Here is a 17697-nt window from a genome sequence, read left to right as displayed (position 1 = left end):
CAGAGCCAAAAAGGATTTTACACATAGTGATTAATCCCTAAGATCACCCTRAGACTCCAACAGAACATTCCAAATGCTGTAATAAATACTGGASTTGCCTAAAACCAATGATATTTCTTGTATCAGGTCATTTATTTTTTCTGGTTTTTGTAACAAAGTATCTATCACTTAGCGAACTGCCCTATTAAACGTGTAATTTCAAAGAAAGAACAYTTCTCCATTAAAAAGAGTTTGACCTTTTTTATCTGGCAGAAATCAAAAAAAGATTCTTTAAAAGGGAAACAGAGAAATAAAAATGTCCTTCCTGCCTAAGGCTGCAGAAAAGAAGAAAAAACTTGCCTATGCTGGCAGAAAATCTAGTTATCTACAGAGCAATGGCAAGTTTCACTAAAAACAAGGCTTGCTTCTTTAAATAATYAGATTCTCCAATTGATGATTTGCAAATGAAATTATAACAAGACACTGACCCTTTTAGATTCAACCACTCAGAGAAATCACTTTCAAATCACTTTGAAATCACTTTGCTAGAAGCTAAAAAGTAGTCAAATGAAGTAATAAAAAATTTCTCACTCAAAAATGAATTCTACTTTGTGGTACACTGATCTGATCAGAAATGACTGGGAGGTCGGGAGCATCATGCCTGGAGGACAACCTGTGCCCCAACCCGTATCTCTTCCTCTGTGGTCACAGATCTGGACTCCCGCATACCAGTGACTCTAACAGTTCAATCTATTGGAGAACACAGGTTTCCTCTGTCCTGGGTGATATGATGAATMGCAATAAAAATGTACTAAATGATAAAAACAGTAAAATAAACTAACATTCCCACCTTAAATGCTCTTGTATGATCTTAAAATTTGTAGTGCTTCATCTAGAAACATCTGAGAAAGACTATTTTAGCACGGAGAAAGAAAAGGTTATATGTCCTTTTCTTTGAAAAACATTGTCACCACCCTCATTTGCTGTATAGTTACATCCAGCATCCAAACATAAATTCATAAAATGTTTTGTCTCAGTACTACCTCAAAAATGGGATCACRTACACAAGGAAAAGAATCAGTCTTTTTCTTTCAGTTTTCCGCAAGCTCATAAATCGAAGAGCTCAAGGGAGACTGGTTACATTCATAAAGACCACATATCCAAAGAAAACTTTCAGGCAAGAATCTTCCTCCTCTCATGACTTTTTACACATACATTCACAATATGGGTCTCTTCAAGCAGTTCTCCATTAAATCCACCACTAATCCAGAGAAATGTCTCATTCTATCTAGCTAAGGAAAGACAGCGCTTCTAGGAAAGTGCTGCTCATGCAAGCTGAGAGCTCTCGCTGCTCTTCATGCAAAGGCACAAGTGCTGAAATGAGCACTGCAAATGAAGAGTCTGACTAAGCCAAGACTCAATACACCAAAATTTGATCATGCACTGAAACAGTCTCAGCCCACGGTGAGATATTTCTAATGTCTTTAAACGTGACTGGAATGAAAAAGGAGAATCTTACAGAGATGTAAATTATTTCCAATTGAAAAAAAGTAATTGCTGACACAAAGTTGATACTYTTGGTAAATTCATCCTACCTTGCTGGTAGCTGAGAGGTTTCAGAGCAAGGGTAAGGAAATAAAGAGCCTTCGCTCTAACAACCAGGGTCTCTGGAAGAAGATGGCAGCTCTAGGTGTCTCCCTCACAGGAGGGCACGTTCTTAGTGTTTTGATAGATTGCTTTGATGTTTTCTTGTCCTGAAGATCACCCCAAGCGGCCACAACAGGAGACTAGTTTTGGAGGAACTGTCGTGAGTGCTTTCAGCTATCTGGAAGTCCTGGCAGCAAACCAGCCACTTTCTTTCAGGAGACTGAATCCCACACAGACGAAATACATGCCTGAGACATTCTTTTAATCCAGTCAGTGAGACAGGTCTCTCTCTGCAGCAGAGGTCAGTGAGCATATTAGCACAAACTTTAAAACATATCTCAGAATTGAATAACCCAATTCAATGAAATATAGAAACAWTATTCTCAAACCGGGTCCAGGCTAGGAGAAAGAATCAAGAAAATAATGTACAAGGACTCCAAAAGTACAAAGTAAGTGGGAAATGTGCAGCTGCTCAGAAACAAGGTTTCTGTGCCAAYGCAGCAGATGGCTGGGAGGCACTGAGAGAAGGACCCGTGCATTGCTACCCTGCCCGATGCAGGTTACAGAGCTGGCYTGGCAGTGGAAGGACAGAGAGAAGAGCACTTGGGTGTACTTTTACAGCTACTGCTGTAGTACACACAGTCATTCAAAGGGGAAATAGTATTTTCAAGGTAAAGCATTTCAGTCCTCAAAAGGGTCAAGGCACAGAGCAGAAAACAACAATAAAAAGCTTCCGTGCAGTCAGCTTATTACACAGCTTAAACTTTCCTTACTGTGTTCCACTGTTAATGAAAAGCTGCTTTGTAAAGCAAAGCAGTTGACACTCGTGTCTGTCCCGTCACTGTCCAAGGCCTCAAAAGGAGAGCTGAAGACTACCTACGGCAACCTTTACTTTCCTCCCTCACTTTAAAATGYTTGCCCATATACACTGATTTTTTTTTTCTCCTGAGCTCAAATACAGGAAACCAAAAAGGGTTAGAGAAAGCTTGTACTTGAAAAACTCCATCTTTTTGATTTGAAATCAAATCCTTCACGGCAATATAATTAACTACTTTTATATTAGCAGACCACTCAAGGATTTAACGACATCTTAAATATATAAATACGCAGACATATACRTCTTCTTATTCACACGCACAAAATCCAACTGCTTTAACTAGAATTGCTTCGAAAGCTAGTTAAGTGCATCTCTGTTTAGATCATGCCTTATACTTTTCCACAGACTAACAGCGTATGTTAAGCAACAGCATCAAGCAGCATAATAAAAACGTGGGGACTTCATAGGACAGAGATGTAAACTGTTTTCACAGTGTGTACTTCTTTATACATTGCAATTAGTATTTACAATAATAAACACACATAGTATTAAATTTTGTCAGAAAAACATTAAAAATAAAAAAGAAATTGAGAGCTTCCTTGTTTTCTTATAGCCTCATTAGCAAAAGCCTCCACTCTTAACAGCTACATCCTCCTTAAACTGCAAAGAAAGGAAACATCTGCAGGGTTGGTAACATAACAGCAAAATGTCATGTGATTTTAATTTAGCTAAATTGAAGCTTTTCCTTTTTTGCTTATTCTGTCGTTGGTTGTTACGAATAGGAAATGCTTTGTCCTTACCTCAGGGTCTAACCTGGGAATGTCAGAGACAGGCGGCTCGGAGAGCACGCTTCTAACCCTCACCACTGAAGCACTGTTGAGATCACTCCATGCATGGCAGAAGAACCTTCTTAGGAGTTTGACAGAAGTGATACAGAACAGTTTGCCTGGAGTTACAGTCTGTCAAGAGCTGCCTTACTGTTTCTTTCAGYCTACGGGAAATTTTTGATAGATCCAAGAGTACAAGCTTTCCCATGACCTACTCTGCTTCTTACAATGGGGAGAAAACAGTAAGAAACTCTGCCCACATCTCAAGTAAGAGTGCTACTGCAAAGACAAGGAGTTAGAACAAAAGTTTTTACTCCGTTTTTTAGAATAACCTGGACTTTAGACACATGACATTTCAGAAAGCTTTCAGTGTACTTTCACAGACTCTGTTATAGCATACTTGTTTACATATATTGAAACAGCTTTGCAGAAGCTGCTGGGAAAAAACAACTAAATCACTGCACAGTATACAACTGATCTGCACAGACCCCGTATCAACAATCAGATGCAACACAGCTTTAAATAAAGTCACCTGTAAACTAGCTATGCATTTCCTTTCAATCATAYTGTTTCTTATCACCATAGCCAGAAGTCATGTCTTGGTTCAAAAATTTATCAGCTCTAATGAAGGGATGACASAGTTTTAAGTTACACACCAAACCAGATGCATTGCCAAAATCAGCACCTTTYTCCACTGCGCGCCCTGTCCCTAAGAGGACACCACCGCACTCACACGAGGCTAACCCACGATGCAGCTGCAATGCTGAGCAAGGGCTTTCCTTCTCAGTCTCACCAGTGGGACAGAAATAGATGAAAAGAGAAAGCAGATATAAAGTGTCTTTTCAATGTAAACAGATTACCTGCTTACTTCTGTTTTACAAATAAGAAATTAAAATCATTTAGAGACTACCTGCACCACTTCATCTGCATAAATGCAACATCCTACCTGTGGATAACTCAAGCCATTTGGACTTCAGAGCATTGAATTCCTGTAATATTGCAGCTGTAGTTAAACAACATCATTTATTTTCAAATACAAGAAAGGAAGCCTTTGGAAGATAAGGGAGTGGCCCCTCAAAGTCTAGCTCCAGACTGCCACTCTAAACATGATTATTACAAATGAGCTATTACTCCAGATTATCTTGTTTGTGAAATAATTATCTAGTCACATGGGAATAGTTTTAAGAACAACAGACTTCAGAGAACAGCTATCAATATCAAGCCTAAATTGTTTAGAAAAGAGATTTAATASAGAAGACATGCTTTCAGAATGGCTTGAAACACCACAAAACTTGCATACATAAGACAACTGTTTCAAGATCCTTTACATGCCCACATACACAGCTTCCCTCTCCATCAAAAAAGCCTCTAAATCCATAGTTCAAGCTACTCACTGTTGAAGTTTGCAAATACCCAATTAAAAAAATCCCTGCAAGACAAAAACATACCACTTAAAACACATATAACCAGGATTATATTTAAGTTATTTAAATTGAATGTACTGTATAATGTGTAAGTTAACACATTGGAAGTTTTAAAAACCTTGTATGTGGAAGTGATAAGGCTTGTTTTGTATCCAAAAAAAAGAAAGAAAGAAAAGCATACAAACATGTGCAAAGTCACATATCYAAAACAGCCATGTTAAAATATTTCAGAACCCTAAAATTGTAATCTGTGCATACATGATGGGGGGAGAAAAGTAGCTTTTTCAGTGAAATCATTTAATAAGATACACTGTACAGGAAGATGCTTACGAAAAGGAGCATGAGGTCATCAGCTTGAAAAAAATTTTAACTCTTTATGTCAACAGAGACAAGATATCACTAGGAGGATAAAGAGGAAAAACTTATTCACAGGATTCCAAGTCCATCTCTAAATCCAGAAGCTTTTTTCGACATTGACTTACGAAGTGATCATAATGAAGCTGCATATCTCACAGCGTGCACCGAACGTGTCAGTAAGAACAGTTAATTAAGATTACTTAATTTATATTTCTATTGCTGTATGGAGGAAAAAAAAAGTTCAATTCCAATACAAACCTATTTGCTTATTTAAGAACTATTTGTATTTGTTTGCCTGTTACTGTTTCTTGAATTGCTCGCTGTTGCCAAATTATTTCCCTGTACTTCTGAACATCAAAAAATGTTTCTTCAGAGTGAATTCCCACAATGAATACAACTAGCAGCTATTTCCTGCAATGATTTTACATCTTTTACTCAGTAATAAAAACATCACACCCTGCACAGTTGTAAGATTAAATATTTTATCTTATCCCCTTCCCCCCCGAAGTGAGAGACAAACACAAAAAATCTAAGTACAATAAAATTACACAGAATATCATATTTCAAAACCATTATCAGCTGCAAGTATCTCARAAGGAATGCAACCACCTTTGTTATTTTATCCTCCAAGTAACATGTTTGGAAGATTGAAAAGCTTTTTTGACATTAACTGAGATTCTCCAAATGAATGGAAATACCTGCAGTGCAGCAGTCTCTGCAGTGCTTCTGCGTTGTAAAGCAGAAAGGCAATGTAATAGCTGAGCTTGCACTGCAACATCGCATTCCCATACACTGCTTCACACAAAAATAAAACCTGCAATAATGGGGGGGGGGAAGCTACTAGGCTGCTATAAAGCCACAACATACTAACTTACTGTCACATACATCTACATAGTTTTTGATCAGAAAGTTCCTCCCAATCCATCAACTTCAATGGTCAGGACTACTCTGTAGGAAGAAAATGTTTGGTCAACTTTATGTAACCTTAAATTTTTCAAATTTCTTCTGCAAAATACCCTTCTTTGGCTGAGAAATTGAAGACTGAAGTATTCAGATGGCTAGAAGAAYTTTATTGTTATCTTCAGAAGTTAGGACGCTGCAATAGTATGTCTGTAGTAATCAGATATTTGTCAGTTAAGAACTTGGAACTGATGAGAATAGTAAATAAGAAGATCCRCTCTCTATCAAACTAATAAAAGCCTTATAGCAGAATGATGAGCCATGCTCTTTGCTGGTATGAGACCCACATTCAGCTAATTTTAAGAAAGATCAGAAGATAAGTCATGAAGTAGYCCAATAAGTAAAGACAGAAAGATGAAAAATTCCAAATATCTTGTTTCATTTTGGTACACTTCAACTAGTGCGCAATGAGAAGGCTTCTGCCTAAATATTCAGAGATCATAACTACAATCAATCTGTAATCTGATTCCAGAGGTAATTGCCTGTATTTATTACTAAATTATTATTATTATTATATTATGTATTATCTATAGCCTTACATATAATATACTATTATTATGTAATTACTATTTTTATATATTATTTATATTTATTATTTATATTTATTTATATGACCTATTATTAAATAATAAATGATATTTTCCCTTTGGATATATATTTCTGGTCACTATTTAGAAGATTTCCCATAAGGCAAATCTTAGCTTGGCTCTCAGATCACAACCAGTAATTTACCCCCTAACGTTTTACTGGGAGGTTGGGATGGACGGAAATCACAAAGAAGAGCTGCAAAACTGCAAACTCAAGGCTACCATAACCCAAACTGGAGTTTGCTTTGAGGGGACACTTGAAAACTAGCTGTTAGTCTTCAAAGGACCAGCTCACACACTTGCTTTCTCACCAGCAGCATCCTAGGACATTGCTAGGGGAGAATCTGGAAAGAGCAACACTGCTACCCAAAGCAGCACGAGTCTCCCTCCAGGGAGGACAGTAGCCACTTTTTATACAGTATTTTAATGCAGTAGAGATGCACTATAATGTCCCATAAACAMAGTTACAGATTCATTTCAGAGAAAAACAGCAACTCATCAAAATCTATAGTTTACCAGGGTTTTACTTTCAGAAAAACAGGTACACAGTAACTGCATATTCTACTTACCTAATAAAATGAACAACACCAAACAGTTCAGCTGTATTTCTGCTTTAAGCACATAAGTAATTGGAAATATACTCATCTAAGGCCTAGTTTCTCTTTCCCTCTTGGTAACAGCTTTTGGGTTATGTGAACTCTGCCTATTTCTTACAGTTCACTTCAGTCTACTGCTAGATTGAATAACAGTCCCACTCCCACCCTGTTTGTGTCAAACTCATTTTAAAACTTCATTGGAATGTCCAAATAACACGAGCCAAGTCTTTTCTTAYTTCTTCTTCATTTCTTCTAAAGGATGGCAAGCAATTTGTCAGACTTTATTTTCATTTTATGTCAAATCCTATACAGGTGGATTCTTACAAATATGCGTAAGCAAATTAGATCAAACTCAATGAGACAGTTAATCATCTGTGAAAATTAAGACTCGAMGAGAAAGCCTTGAGTTTTCTCTGATTTTTCCAGTTCAATAGATCAGATTTCTTTAACCTATAGTGGTAAAGACAGTGATTGAAAAACCAGACAATATGCATCAGCTTCTGTATCACTTCAAAAACACAAAGAAAAAAAAATTCTAACAGCATAAAGCAATGCAGTTTCCTGATTAAAAAGTGTTTTAGTACAGACATGACACACAGGTTGGTTTGTATATTGAATGGCATATTGTTTCAAAGGACTTACATACATGGTGGCAATTATGTTTGAATTGTTTGTGTCTACTTGCTGTATTGAAATTACAATTTCTTAAGAATACTTACTTATCTTCCCCTTACACTGTAAAAGAATAAGAAGAATTTTCTTCAGTGACTGGCTGAATGTTATGGGAGATATACAAGTAAAACCAAGAGCATCCTTACAGTAGTATTACCAGAGCACAGAACTATTTTAACTCCTTAAGTAAATGGATTCAGTTTAAAAACATTTCCTTTCAAAATTCAGGATCTTTTTTTCCAACTCTGTAATAAATAAATAAAATCAGTGCCCATATTTAAAACTGAATAACATCCTGTGGAAGGTTACTTTTTAAACATACTGGATAAAATAATTAACATCTAATCTTTTCCTACACTATTTTTTCACGTATTCCTGAAGATTGGGTATTTTCAAAACAGCCAAGGGTTTTGAGTCCCATTAAAGAAGGGAAACAAATCACCCTTATGTTTATTTACAATACAGTTTATACTGGCATATCTCCACCTTCCTACATAAAACACATATTGACTTGTTCAATCTATGAAGTAAAAAATCCTCAAAGCTGACGACTCCTTAAGAACAATCTAAAGTACTTAAAGTGTTAAAACCCAAACAATTACATAGACAAAACATTCCTAATATGCAGCTGCTTAACTCYAGAAAAGCCGTTCATAAATGGCAATATTTCTAATACTACATTATCAGTAGGATTGGGGGTGGGGAGGAGAGATGTTTGGAGCTTTGTTTGAACTAAATTATAATAATAATCCAAATAAAACACGTAAGGATAAGAAAAGAACAAACCTGCCCATTCCAAGCACAGTACAGGTTACATATYAGACTCCAGTTGTGATTGATCAAGCAGTCCAAAATCCTGAGCTGGGCCATGCCTTGCGCTAGCGCAGCCGGCTGCCGGGCTCTGACTCAGCTTTTGCGCCTGTGCTGCCCGCGGGGACGGAGCGATGCAGCGAGGAGGGTCAGGAACAAGGACCTTCCTTCCTCTTCACTTCTCCCTTCCCACCCCACAACGGGACAACGCAACGCGATAAGCTGGCAGGGCTGCACAGCGTCGTTCCAAGCAGCGCTCCTGAAACGTCCGAGCTACGCAGTCTCGGCGGGGAAAAAAGAGCRGGGGCGGGGGGGGAATCGGAACATCGTAAGAAGTCTCACTAAAGCAAATACAGAAAGGATCTCACAAACTATGCTTGTTCTTTTTTCATTTCTGCTGCTGAAGAAACCAATCTGAGTACCATCAATAATTTAATATCGTAATTCACATCACATGAATTTTAAACTTCAGGCACAACATACAGTGATGGTAGCTTCTGTGTTTTCATGAGATACAAAAGCTTACGTCAGCTATTGTAAACATAGCAGAACACCAGCAACTTTTCAAAGACAAAAGATTTTTAGTTTTCATAAAATCACAGTTTCACCTGCTTGATGTGGGTGGACTCCCCTTTGGAGTATCAGGGTACTGACAGTATTTCACAGAAATGCTGTCTCCTCTGCAGTGCCAGGGAATGGCAATGGCCATATTGACACAGAGATGGAAGACACAACACCAGTGGGATCCTGAGAAGCTGCAAATACACTGACAAGTAATACACTGACATGTTTCCTTCTTCCTTTCTTTGCTTTGTTTTTTTTTTTTTTTTTTTTTTTTTTTTTTTTTTTTTTTTTTTTTGCAATTAGTGAACCACCACTCTATTTCAGCTACACACTTTCTGTCTTGATCATCTGTCTACCTTGCATTCTTCCTCCACTTTTCCTTTAAGCTTTAGGTTCAGAAATACAGGAAATAAGTTTCCACAGAAACAGACAYGTTTTATTTAATGGTTACATTACCTGCAGAAATAATATACAATAATTTGAGGTTTTAACCCCACAATTGACTAACAAAGTCTTCAGAAACAAACAGACTTGGCTTCATCTATAAGCTCTAGTTCAAAGTAATTTAAAACTAGGAAGTATTTGCTGAAAAGATRTTTGAGACCCAAGAAAAGCACTTCTCTAATAACGCAAGGATGGACTCAAGGCTCTGAGCTGCCGATGCCCAGCAGAGAGCAGAGACCAGCCTGCAGCGAACAGGCCTCGYGGGTCTGTGCTGCCCCAGCTCCCGCGTCCCTGCGGGAGGAGAATGACAGGGAAGGCCCCAAGGGAGGAGATGTGCGCCAGGAGACCGGAGACGCTCTCTTCCCGTCAGCATCACACGCACTGCCACAGTGAAGAGTGCCGGAGACACACAAATGACTTTGCTATCCTGAGAAAGGATAAAGCAAAGGCACTAGGAACAGGTGGCCAAGGACTTCAGCGGCAAAACAAAACCTCTAGTATCAAAGCAGTTTGTGAAGAACACACTTACACTTCACRGGCAAGAAAAGGGTCTGGCGGAACAGCAGCTTGTAGCTTTGAACCTGTTATACAAAGAAGGCCTCACTTGTTTTAACCAAAAAGAAGGCAGGGGGGAACCCTATGCTCTAATTTCTCATCCCAAGAGCCCCAGCATTTAATGTCAAAGTCCAAATCAATCTCTTCCTTTCCCACCTTCCCTTCCACCAGTGAAAGGAGTTCCAAAATTACCACAACAYGCAACAAATCTTTTCCGTTTCATTTTAGGATGTATAAGGTATAGCTTCTGTATTATCCTTACAATATCCAATTACAAGGGCAGGGGGAAAATTCTACGATCAATGTAATATAGCATAAAACACTACGAGTTACTTTAATTTTTATCTGACCTCAGAAAAGGCCCTTAAAGAGGAGAATGGAAGAACTCAAGATCTTAAAACAATAAAAACTACTTATATAAGTTAAATTGCCTGCATTTAAGCAGCCTATGCTGACAAGAGGCTAAAGTCGTGTCCTGCTTAGCAACTATTACTAGGTGGAACAGATACACTTCCTCACAACAGACATCATAACTATCCAAGCTTGAGAAAACTTGGAGAGAGAGGATGTTTGGGAAGGTCTTGCTAAGCGCAGGATTATTGCGGAGAGAGGCCAGAAGCGAACGAGGCAGTGAAGCGTTCAGGAAGGAATGTCGAAACGAGGAAGGAACTGGGACCTCAAACCAGCAGCAAACTGGGGCGCTGGCAGGAGCTACGCAGCAGCCTACACACATGGCTCGAACATAGCCTGCTGTGAACTATTTGCACTGTGGAAAAATGCTATCATCAACTAAATAAGGTGGAGGGAAGAAGGGAATGGAGATACGAAAAATTAAGAGAAGTTTCCTGTTTTGTATTAAAAACAATATCAACCATTTTTTATGCAGTATTTTAGCACAATTCTACAATGATGACTTCCACTGTCAATTTCTGTTTTAAGATCCATGAACTATTAATCAGTATTTAGCCCCTCTGGAGTACTGAAGCTTCTATTACATATTCAACATCAAAAGTCTTCTGTTGTACAGCATAATGTGGAAAAAACTTAAGAATCAAACCTCAAAATAAAATTTGCTTAACTCTTTCAGCAGTCATTACAGTCACCTGTACTTCTTCGCATTCATTTTTACATGTTTAAATGACATTCTAAAATAGATTCTTTTTTTCTTTAACAACCAGTGCTTAGATACCATCACAATTCATAAAACAGTGTCTAATTACTTTGCATAAAATCATAAATATCAATATACAGCAGCAGGAAGACATTGTCAGATAAAATCAGTATTGGCCTTACTTTGCTGCCACCAAAACCAACGTTAAAATGCCTATACGCTCCAACAAGCTTAGAATGAGGTGAGGACCAAGACTTTCGCWAACCCAAGTCTTTGATGAAGTCCCTTAGATCAAAGCAGGAGCTCAAAACCTGTTATAACAGTGGCATCTTCAAAAGTGAGTTACATGTTTTGCTTCAAATCAACTTCCTTAAAGTTTTCTTAAAATCAGTCTGTATACTTGTAAATTTGATCTGCTACTACTGAAAACCCTCCTGACAATCTTTAACTAGCCTAACAATTGTTCATTTTGTTTACAAAGGACAACCTCATTCCTGGTATGAAGTTAAACCGAATTCCACTAGCTTAGCATTCCCCAATTCTTACTTCCTTTATTTTCAAATAACTGTAATATGTTTTTGGAAGACATTCTGCCTTTTTTCTAAGTATAGTTCCTATGGCACACCAACTGCATAAGAATTTATGGAAAAGCAGTCACACACCAGTGCTGCTGTTCCCTTTCTGCCTTCAATGCTCCATCTTCTACTGCCTTCTTGAAAAATGTTTAATGCAAGAACAAAATAATCTTTCTTATAAGCATGTTAAGTTTTTAAAAGGTTCACAGGATTCTGCCAAAATTAGAAAAAGGGCTTCCACACTGAGAATTAAATTAGAGTAAAAAATGGCCCACAGCACTTAAGGACACATTCACACTGCTGCAGAACGACAGATGACACATATTAACATTAGTGAGCTCCAAAGGTCACAACAACCAACTGCCCAAAGGGTTGCTCATACACTGAGCTTTGACTAGAAAAAAGGATAATGACATACAGGGTTTAACCAGGGTTTTAAAGTCCTACCACTGGTCAGTTTTCTCCCCCATAAAATAAATGAACAAAACACTTAAAATACTAAGCATACAATAAACTTGAAGCTTGATTATGCAGTTTAAGAAAACTTAAGAAACCCACCAACACCCCACAAACACTCAACAACCATCTGCCACAAAGTCTAATATTCTGTCCCAGAGTTCAGAAATTGCAGGATAAAGGTCTCAGTATTTTGAGGTAAGAAAATCAAAGCTATTTAGTGCAAATTCTATTTCCTGAAGTTTAATAAACTAAATGAGTTGATCACATTGGCTAAGAAACAAAATCAGAACCTCCTATATCCATTATTTCTCAGAAACTATCAGTCTTGTGTCATGGATGAGTGAGGAGTGATGCACTTCAGTCTTAAGAGAGAAGCAGCAATGTGTTTTATTGAGGTGAGAGAGTGATTTAACAAAGTTCAATCATAAATATGACAGTAATTTAACAAGGATCAACGTCAAGGCTCACTCGGTTATTTACCGTGTGAAGGACAGAGTCAGATGAAAGTGTTAAGGAGACCCTCCTGTTGAGTCACAAGGTTCAGAATGGACCTCCTTGCTTTCCAAACTCCTTCTCAGAGGAGTCTGGATGTGGCTGGGTCCAATCTTCACTCCAGACTTGGTCAACAGCTTATGTCTAATGGATTATGTGCACAATCAATCAGGGAGGTAACTTAGTCACATTTCCAAAGTTTTAGCATGCTATCAGTCACTTATCGAGGATCTGTCGTGGGTAAGTAATCTTTTGACCTCAAGGAGTAACTTTGAGAGGTGTCACTGCTCAAGAGGAGGTTCTGCAGCGCAGCCTGCTGCTATGCAGGAGAGCTCAATGGGCTCTGAGCTGCTCGCTATTTATGGGGCAAGTTGATTGACTTATAGTCACATTTGCATACTAGATGGATTTTAGTTGGCACATGCTCAATTAGCCCCTGCCTATGGGCAGAGGGGGCTAGAGAGAGAGAGAGAGAGAGCGAGCACATTGAGGGGACACGAGGGAGCACATCATCACATCTTGTATCCAAACTTTGGGAGATCAAAAAAGGAACAGTGGAGAAGAGGCAAGATTTTCCTAAAAACATGCCCCTCAGTTATCCAGGCTTCTATCTAAAAACTGCTGTGAGCCTTCTGAAACAGTAAAGTACTGCTCTTGCCAGCAGAAAGAAAGGGTTTCTACTTCCAAAGGACCCCAGAGCCCATTTGTACACAAGCTAATGTACGACCTGCACACAGGGATCATCTAAATCAGCAGTATGCAGTGAAATGGAGAAGTGTCAGAGAAGTGTCCGCAGACAGAAGCTAGTAACAAAATTGAGRGGAAAGGGAGGAAGGTAACTTCTCTTGTTAGAATTACTCTTAAACTGCAGAATTTATCACTACTATTAAAGAACATATTAGCTCTTGCCTGCAACTTGTCAAAATACAGCCCGAGAAACTAGAGAAACTTGTCAAACAATAAAACCTCATTAGTAACAACTAACCACTTCAAAACAATATGTGCACTGTCTTATAACTCCATATTTTTATATTTGAGGGGAAAAAGACATGTCAGGTGCTGAAACTAGCCTGATCCTGCTTGTTATGGCTTACAGGTCCAAACCACAGAGTTCAGAACTTCCAGTACCAAATTTCTTATAGAAAAAATTCCTTTATTACTAAAGGAAACCTTTACTTTTTCGCTATACTAGCGGCACAAATCTAGTCAAACTACCATTAGAGAATAYAGCTGTGTGTGAAGGCGCAATGAATCCTTATAAATGCTAGTAAATAAAAATGATTCTGTAATGTTTTAAAAGCAAGGCATGGAAAATGTACTTTAGTAAATGATGATAAAATTGAGAAAACAAATGAACTGAGGAAGTCACATTACAAACAAACATGGTTATTACTTCTTCTATCCAGTTAAGTGATCAGCAGTCTCAGAGAATCAGCCACAGTAATTTCAGTGGCACTGCCACACAATACAACACCGGCTTTGTTGCACTCTGCACAGAGTGACTAATATTTTCTTCCTTGTAGCAACATTTTAATGTCTTCAGAAAGGGGGGGGGGGAAGCATGCACCCACACAAGCAACAAATACGAACAGAATATCTTCATTGGTTCCTCCCTTCTTTCACATCAAATACAATGTTTTTAAATCTGGAAAGCAACTATTTTCACCAGAAAGTCACAAGGTCCTTGCAAGGACAGAATTTTGTTTATCCCTGTTGTTTCAAAGGCGGAAAAGATAGAAGTCATCAACAGTCCCTCTCAATCCCCTTTGCTACCACTAACCACTGTGGTACACAGTGACCACCTAAAAAGAATTACAAAAGCAAATAAAATGTATTTCAGAGGTTACCAGCAAGTGCTAGACTGGTAATGACAAGAGTGAAGCCCCAGAGGAAATCTGGTTTGTTTTAATAAATGAAACTGAGAAGTGTGCAAGAACAAAAAGGAAAAAGCAAGTCTGAGAAAACACAGAACCTTTCCACCATTCCGCTCACAAGATCGACAATAAGAAAAGTTCCTACAAATTAAATCAAGAGCAGGAAGAGGCTAAAATACGATTTCCATTCTGAATTCTTTCCTTCCTATCATTGAAATAAAAAAAAGCTATGAACATTAAACAAGGGAGAAAAAAAACAGCAAATACCAAAACCATCTCTCTATATTAAAAGATAAAAAAAAAATCTGGAGTGTTTCCTTCCCCCATATCAACTTCTTTTTAAGAAGCAATACAGTCAAGATATCTATAAACTCAACTGGTATCCTTAGGGGAAATATGCAATTCCAGAAAATGGCTGGTATACCACCATTTCAGGTTGTTTTTAAATCCTTTCCTACTAGTCTACTGCAACAGTCCAAGTACTGCAAAAGCAAGTAAGCAGGACTTACCACTCTTCCATCAGAAACTAAAAGAAAAAAAAAAAAGAGAGATAGAGAGAGAGAGAGAGAGATTAGCGTAACTGCAGTTTTAGTTTTTGCATGAATGCACTTTTATGTTTTATCAACATATAAGCTGATTAGACGAACAATGTATGTTCTGTGATTAGTTCTGTAACTTCCCTCTCCTGCACCCCAAAATTCACAAATTCTAAATCATAGAACAGTATTGTCCTTAACAACACTTGGAAGGTATTTCTAATGCAGAGTGTTGTGCTCATTAGCTCCCTAACACTGCAGAAATCACCTTGCACCCATTCTCAGGTGACTTTGCTGCTTCCAAGGAGAATCTGGGATAGCAATAATGATCTATAGAGGATTAGTTTGAGTCAGGGCAGAGAGAACACACCTCTTCCCAAGAGTTGCCAGTTCAGGAGGYAAACTGAAGTGCTGCCCACTTTCTTAAATTTTAACCTCCAACAGTCATTTTCAGTGGACTATTTTGGTGTTTCCTTACTCTAGTAAGTTTCTGTTTAGATATAATGCAAGATTCATTTTCTCTTTGCCTTTAAATTTAGTTAATCTACTCAGTTATAGATGTCTTCATATGTTTCAGAGAACAAACAGACATCCAAGAGAAYCATAGAATCTCTGTGATACCACCAAGCATTTTTTTAACATCTATGATGTTAAGCAGATCAAACTCATGGAAACTCAGAAGTTCTCAAGCTATGGTCACTTTYACCTAGACTGCAACCTATAACAAGAGAAGATCAGCTGCTTTACATCACTCAGTTCCTGGATAAAGAAATACAGTATGCTCCTTGGGGAAATTCCTGTTTGTTTAATCTGTGCCCAACCAACTGCATCAGCTTTGTTTCACTGTTCATCTATTCTGACTATCCTTCATTTTACATGTCAAGCAAGGAAAAAAGAAAACCAACAAAACTTAATAAAGCAAATGTATTTGTTAACCAGTTTTTAAATTACACTAGTATTTTTCACCTGTTTTACATAATCTCCAYACAAAGAAGAAATGCAACATGACTTAATTTCAGCTTTCTTTCCATGTTTATTTTTTATTCAAAACACTATGAAAAACACACTATACTGTAAACAGTGCTAATGATGCCGCCATTATCAGGTTAACATAAGTGAGCAGGGAGGCTTAAGATTCCTACCCCCCCTTTCCTGAACAACAGAAAAAGCATCAAAACCAAATCCCATCAATTTTTTTGCCTTCGGTACCAACAGCACAAGTATTTTCTTTCAAAGAGGGTCTTCTATTTACACACAAACAAGTACATTCTTACTGATACCCTCTTCTAGTACTCTGTCTACCAGACAACACCTCCTAGAACAACACGAGGACATTGGACGCAGAGCTGAAATGCTCAACTTCTTCACAAAAAAGACAGTATTGGCAACCCTATCTGGACATGTATTGGTCCACAACTGCTTTGAGACCGACAACTGGGGTAATTCTAATTGATATTTTCTTTCATCTTAGTATTCTCCACTCTGCTGCAGTGCCACATGATGAGTTCTTCTATTTTCTGATTCCAGCCCAAAGCCAGAACTAAATAAATCACCCGCTTGCCCAAGAGTGACCTTCAGAATCCTACAACTTCAATATTGGGAGGAGGAAGGAGAGGAGGGGGAAAGGAGTGTAGGAATACACTCTGCCAACCTGAKCTGAACAAAGGTGTTTTCCTGCTGTTCTCTAAATTTAGACTGTAAGAAGAAAATCAAAATTAAAAAATTACCACTGTTGCTAAATACAAGAACTATGCAACTTTCGTATTCCATCGGGGTTTATAAACTGCAGTAGACCCCCCTTCTCCGTAAAGTACAGACTTTGAAGTTAGAAAGCCTCACTCACTAAGCCATTAGACTAACTGAGCTCTTTCTGAGTCCAGCTAACATGGGGGGAAAAAATCTTCATTAAAATAAAGTTACTAGAGCACATGAGAATCAATTTAAGCTTCCCAGCTAGCAACACAATCACCCTCCTTCCTTCTCCCTCCTGCTCTTCCCCCAGCTGGTAGGCAGCCCACTGGAGGGACAAGAAAGTGACAATTCGGAGCTGTCAGTCCGAAGGGCAAGCTCCAACAGTAAGCTTAAATCTAATCTGAACTACAATTAAGGATTTCATAACAATTCTCTTTCTGAATTAATTGTCAATTCCTTATAATGATCAGACATGAATGACATCACTGACAGTGAAATGAAAAAAMCAAACCCTGAAAATCAGTTTTGGCACATTGGAAAATACAACACTGAAAAAACCTGCTTGTTTAAAGTAGCAAAATTTCTATGTTTCTTACATGAACATATCAAAGTAACAGAAAGGTGATAAAACGTGTTTACACGAAACTAACTTTCCCTTGCAGACAGTCAATCTCTGTAGTTTAAAGCTGTGCCATCTGCACGATGAAAGTATGCTTTTA

The 17697-nt window shown here is 38.1% G+C and overlaps 1 protein-coding gene across 1 annotated transcript in view; it reads right to left on the bottom strand.

Moving 5' to 3' along the window:
- Positions 1–17056, bottom strand: part of ARHGAP21 (Rho GTPase activating protein 21) — a 94537-nt gene extending 77481 nt beyond the window's left edge. The window contains exons 1-2 of the mRNA XM_085318319.1: positions 17014–17056; positions 15260–15276 (exon numbers count right to left, since the gene is read on the bottom strand). Coding sequence (XP_085174445.1) covers positions 15260–15276; positions 17014–17056 — 60 coding nt within the window. The remainder of the gene's footprint in view (positions 1–15259; positions 15277–17013) is intronic.
- Positions 17057–17697: the final 641 nt, after the last annotated feature.

Source organism: Rhea americana, unplaced genomic scaffold, assembly GCF_003343005.1.
Source record: "Rhea americana isolate MKP2758 unplaced genomic scaffold, rheAme1 scaffold_53, whole genome shotgun sequence".
Classification (NCBI taxonomy): domain Eukaryota; kingdom Metazoa; phylum Chordata; class Aves; order Rheiformes; family Rheidae; genus Rhea; species Rhea americana.
This window is presented reverse-complemented; position numbering and strand designations above follow the sequence as displayed.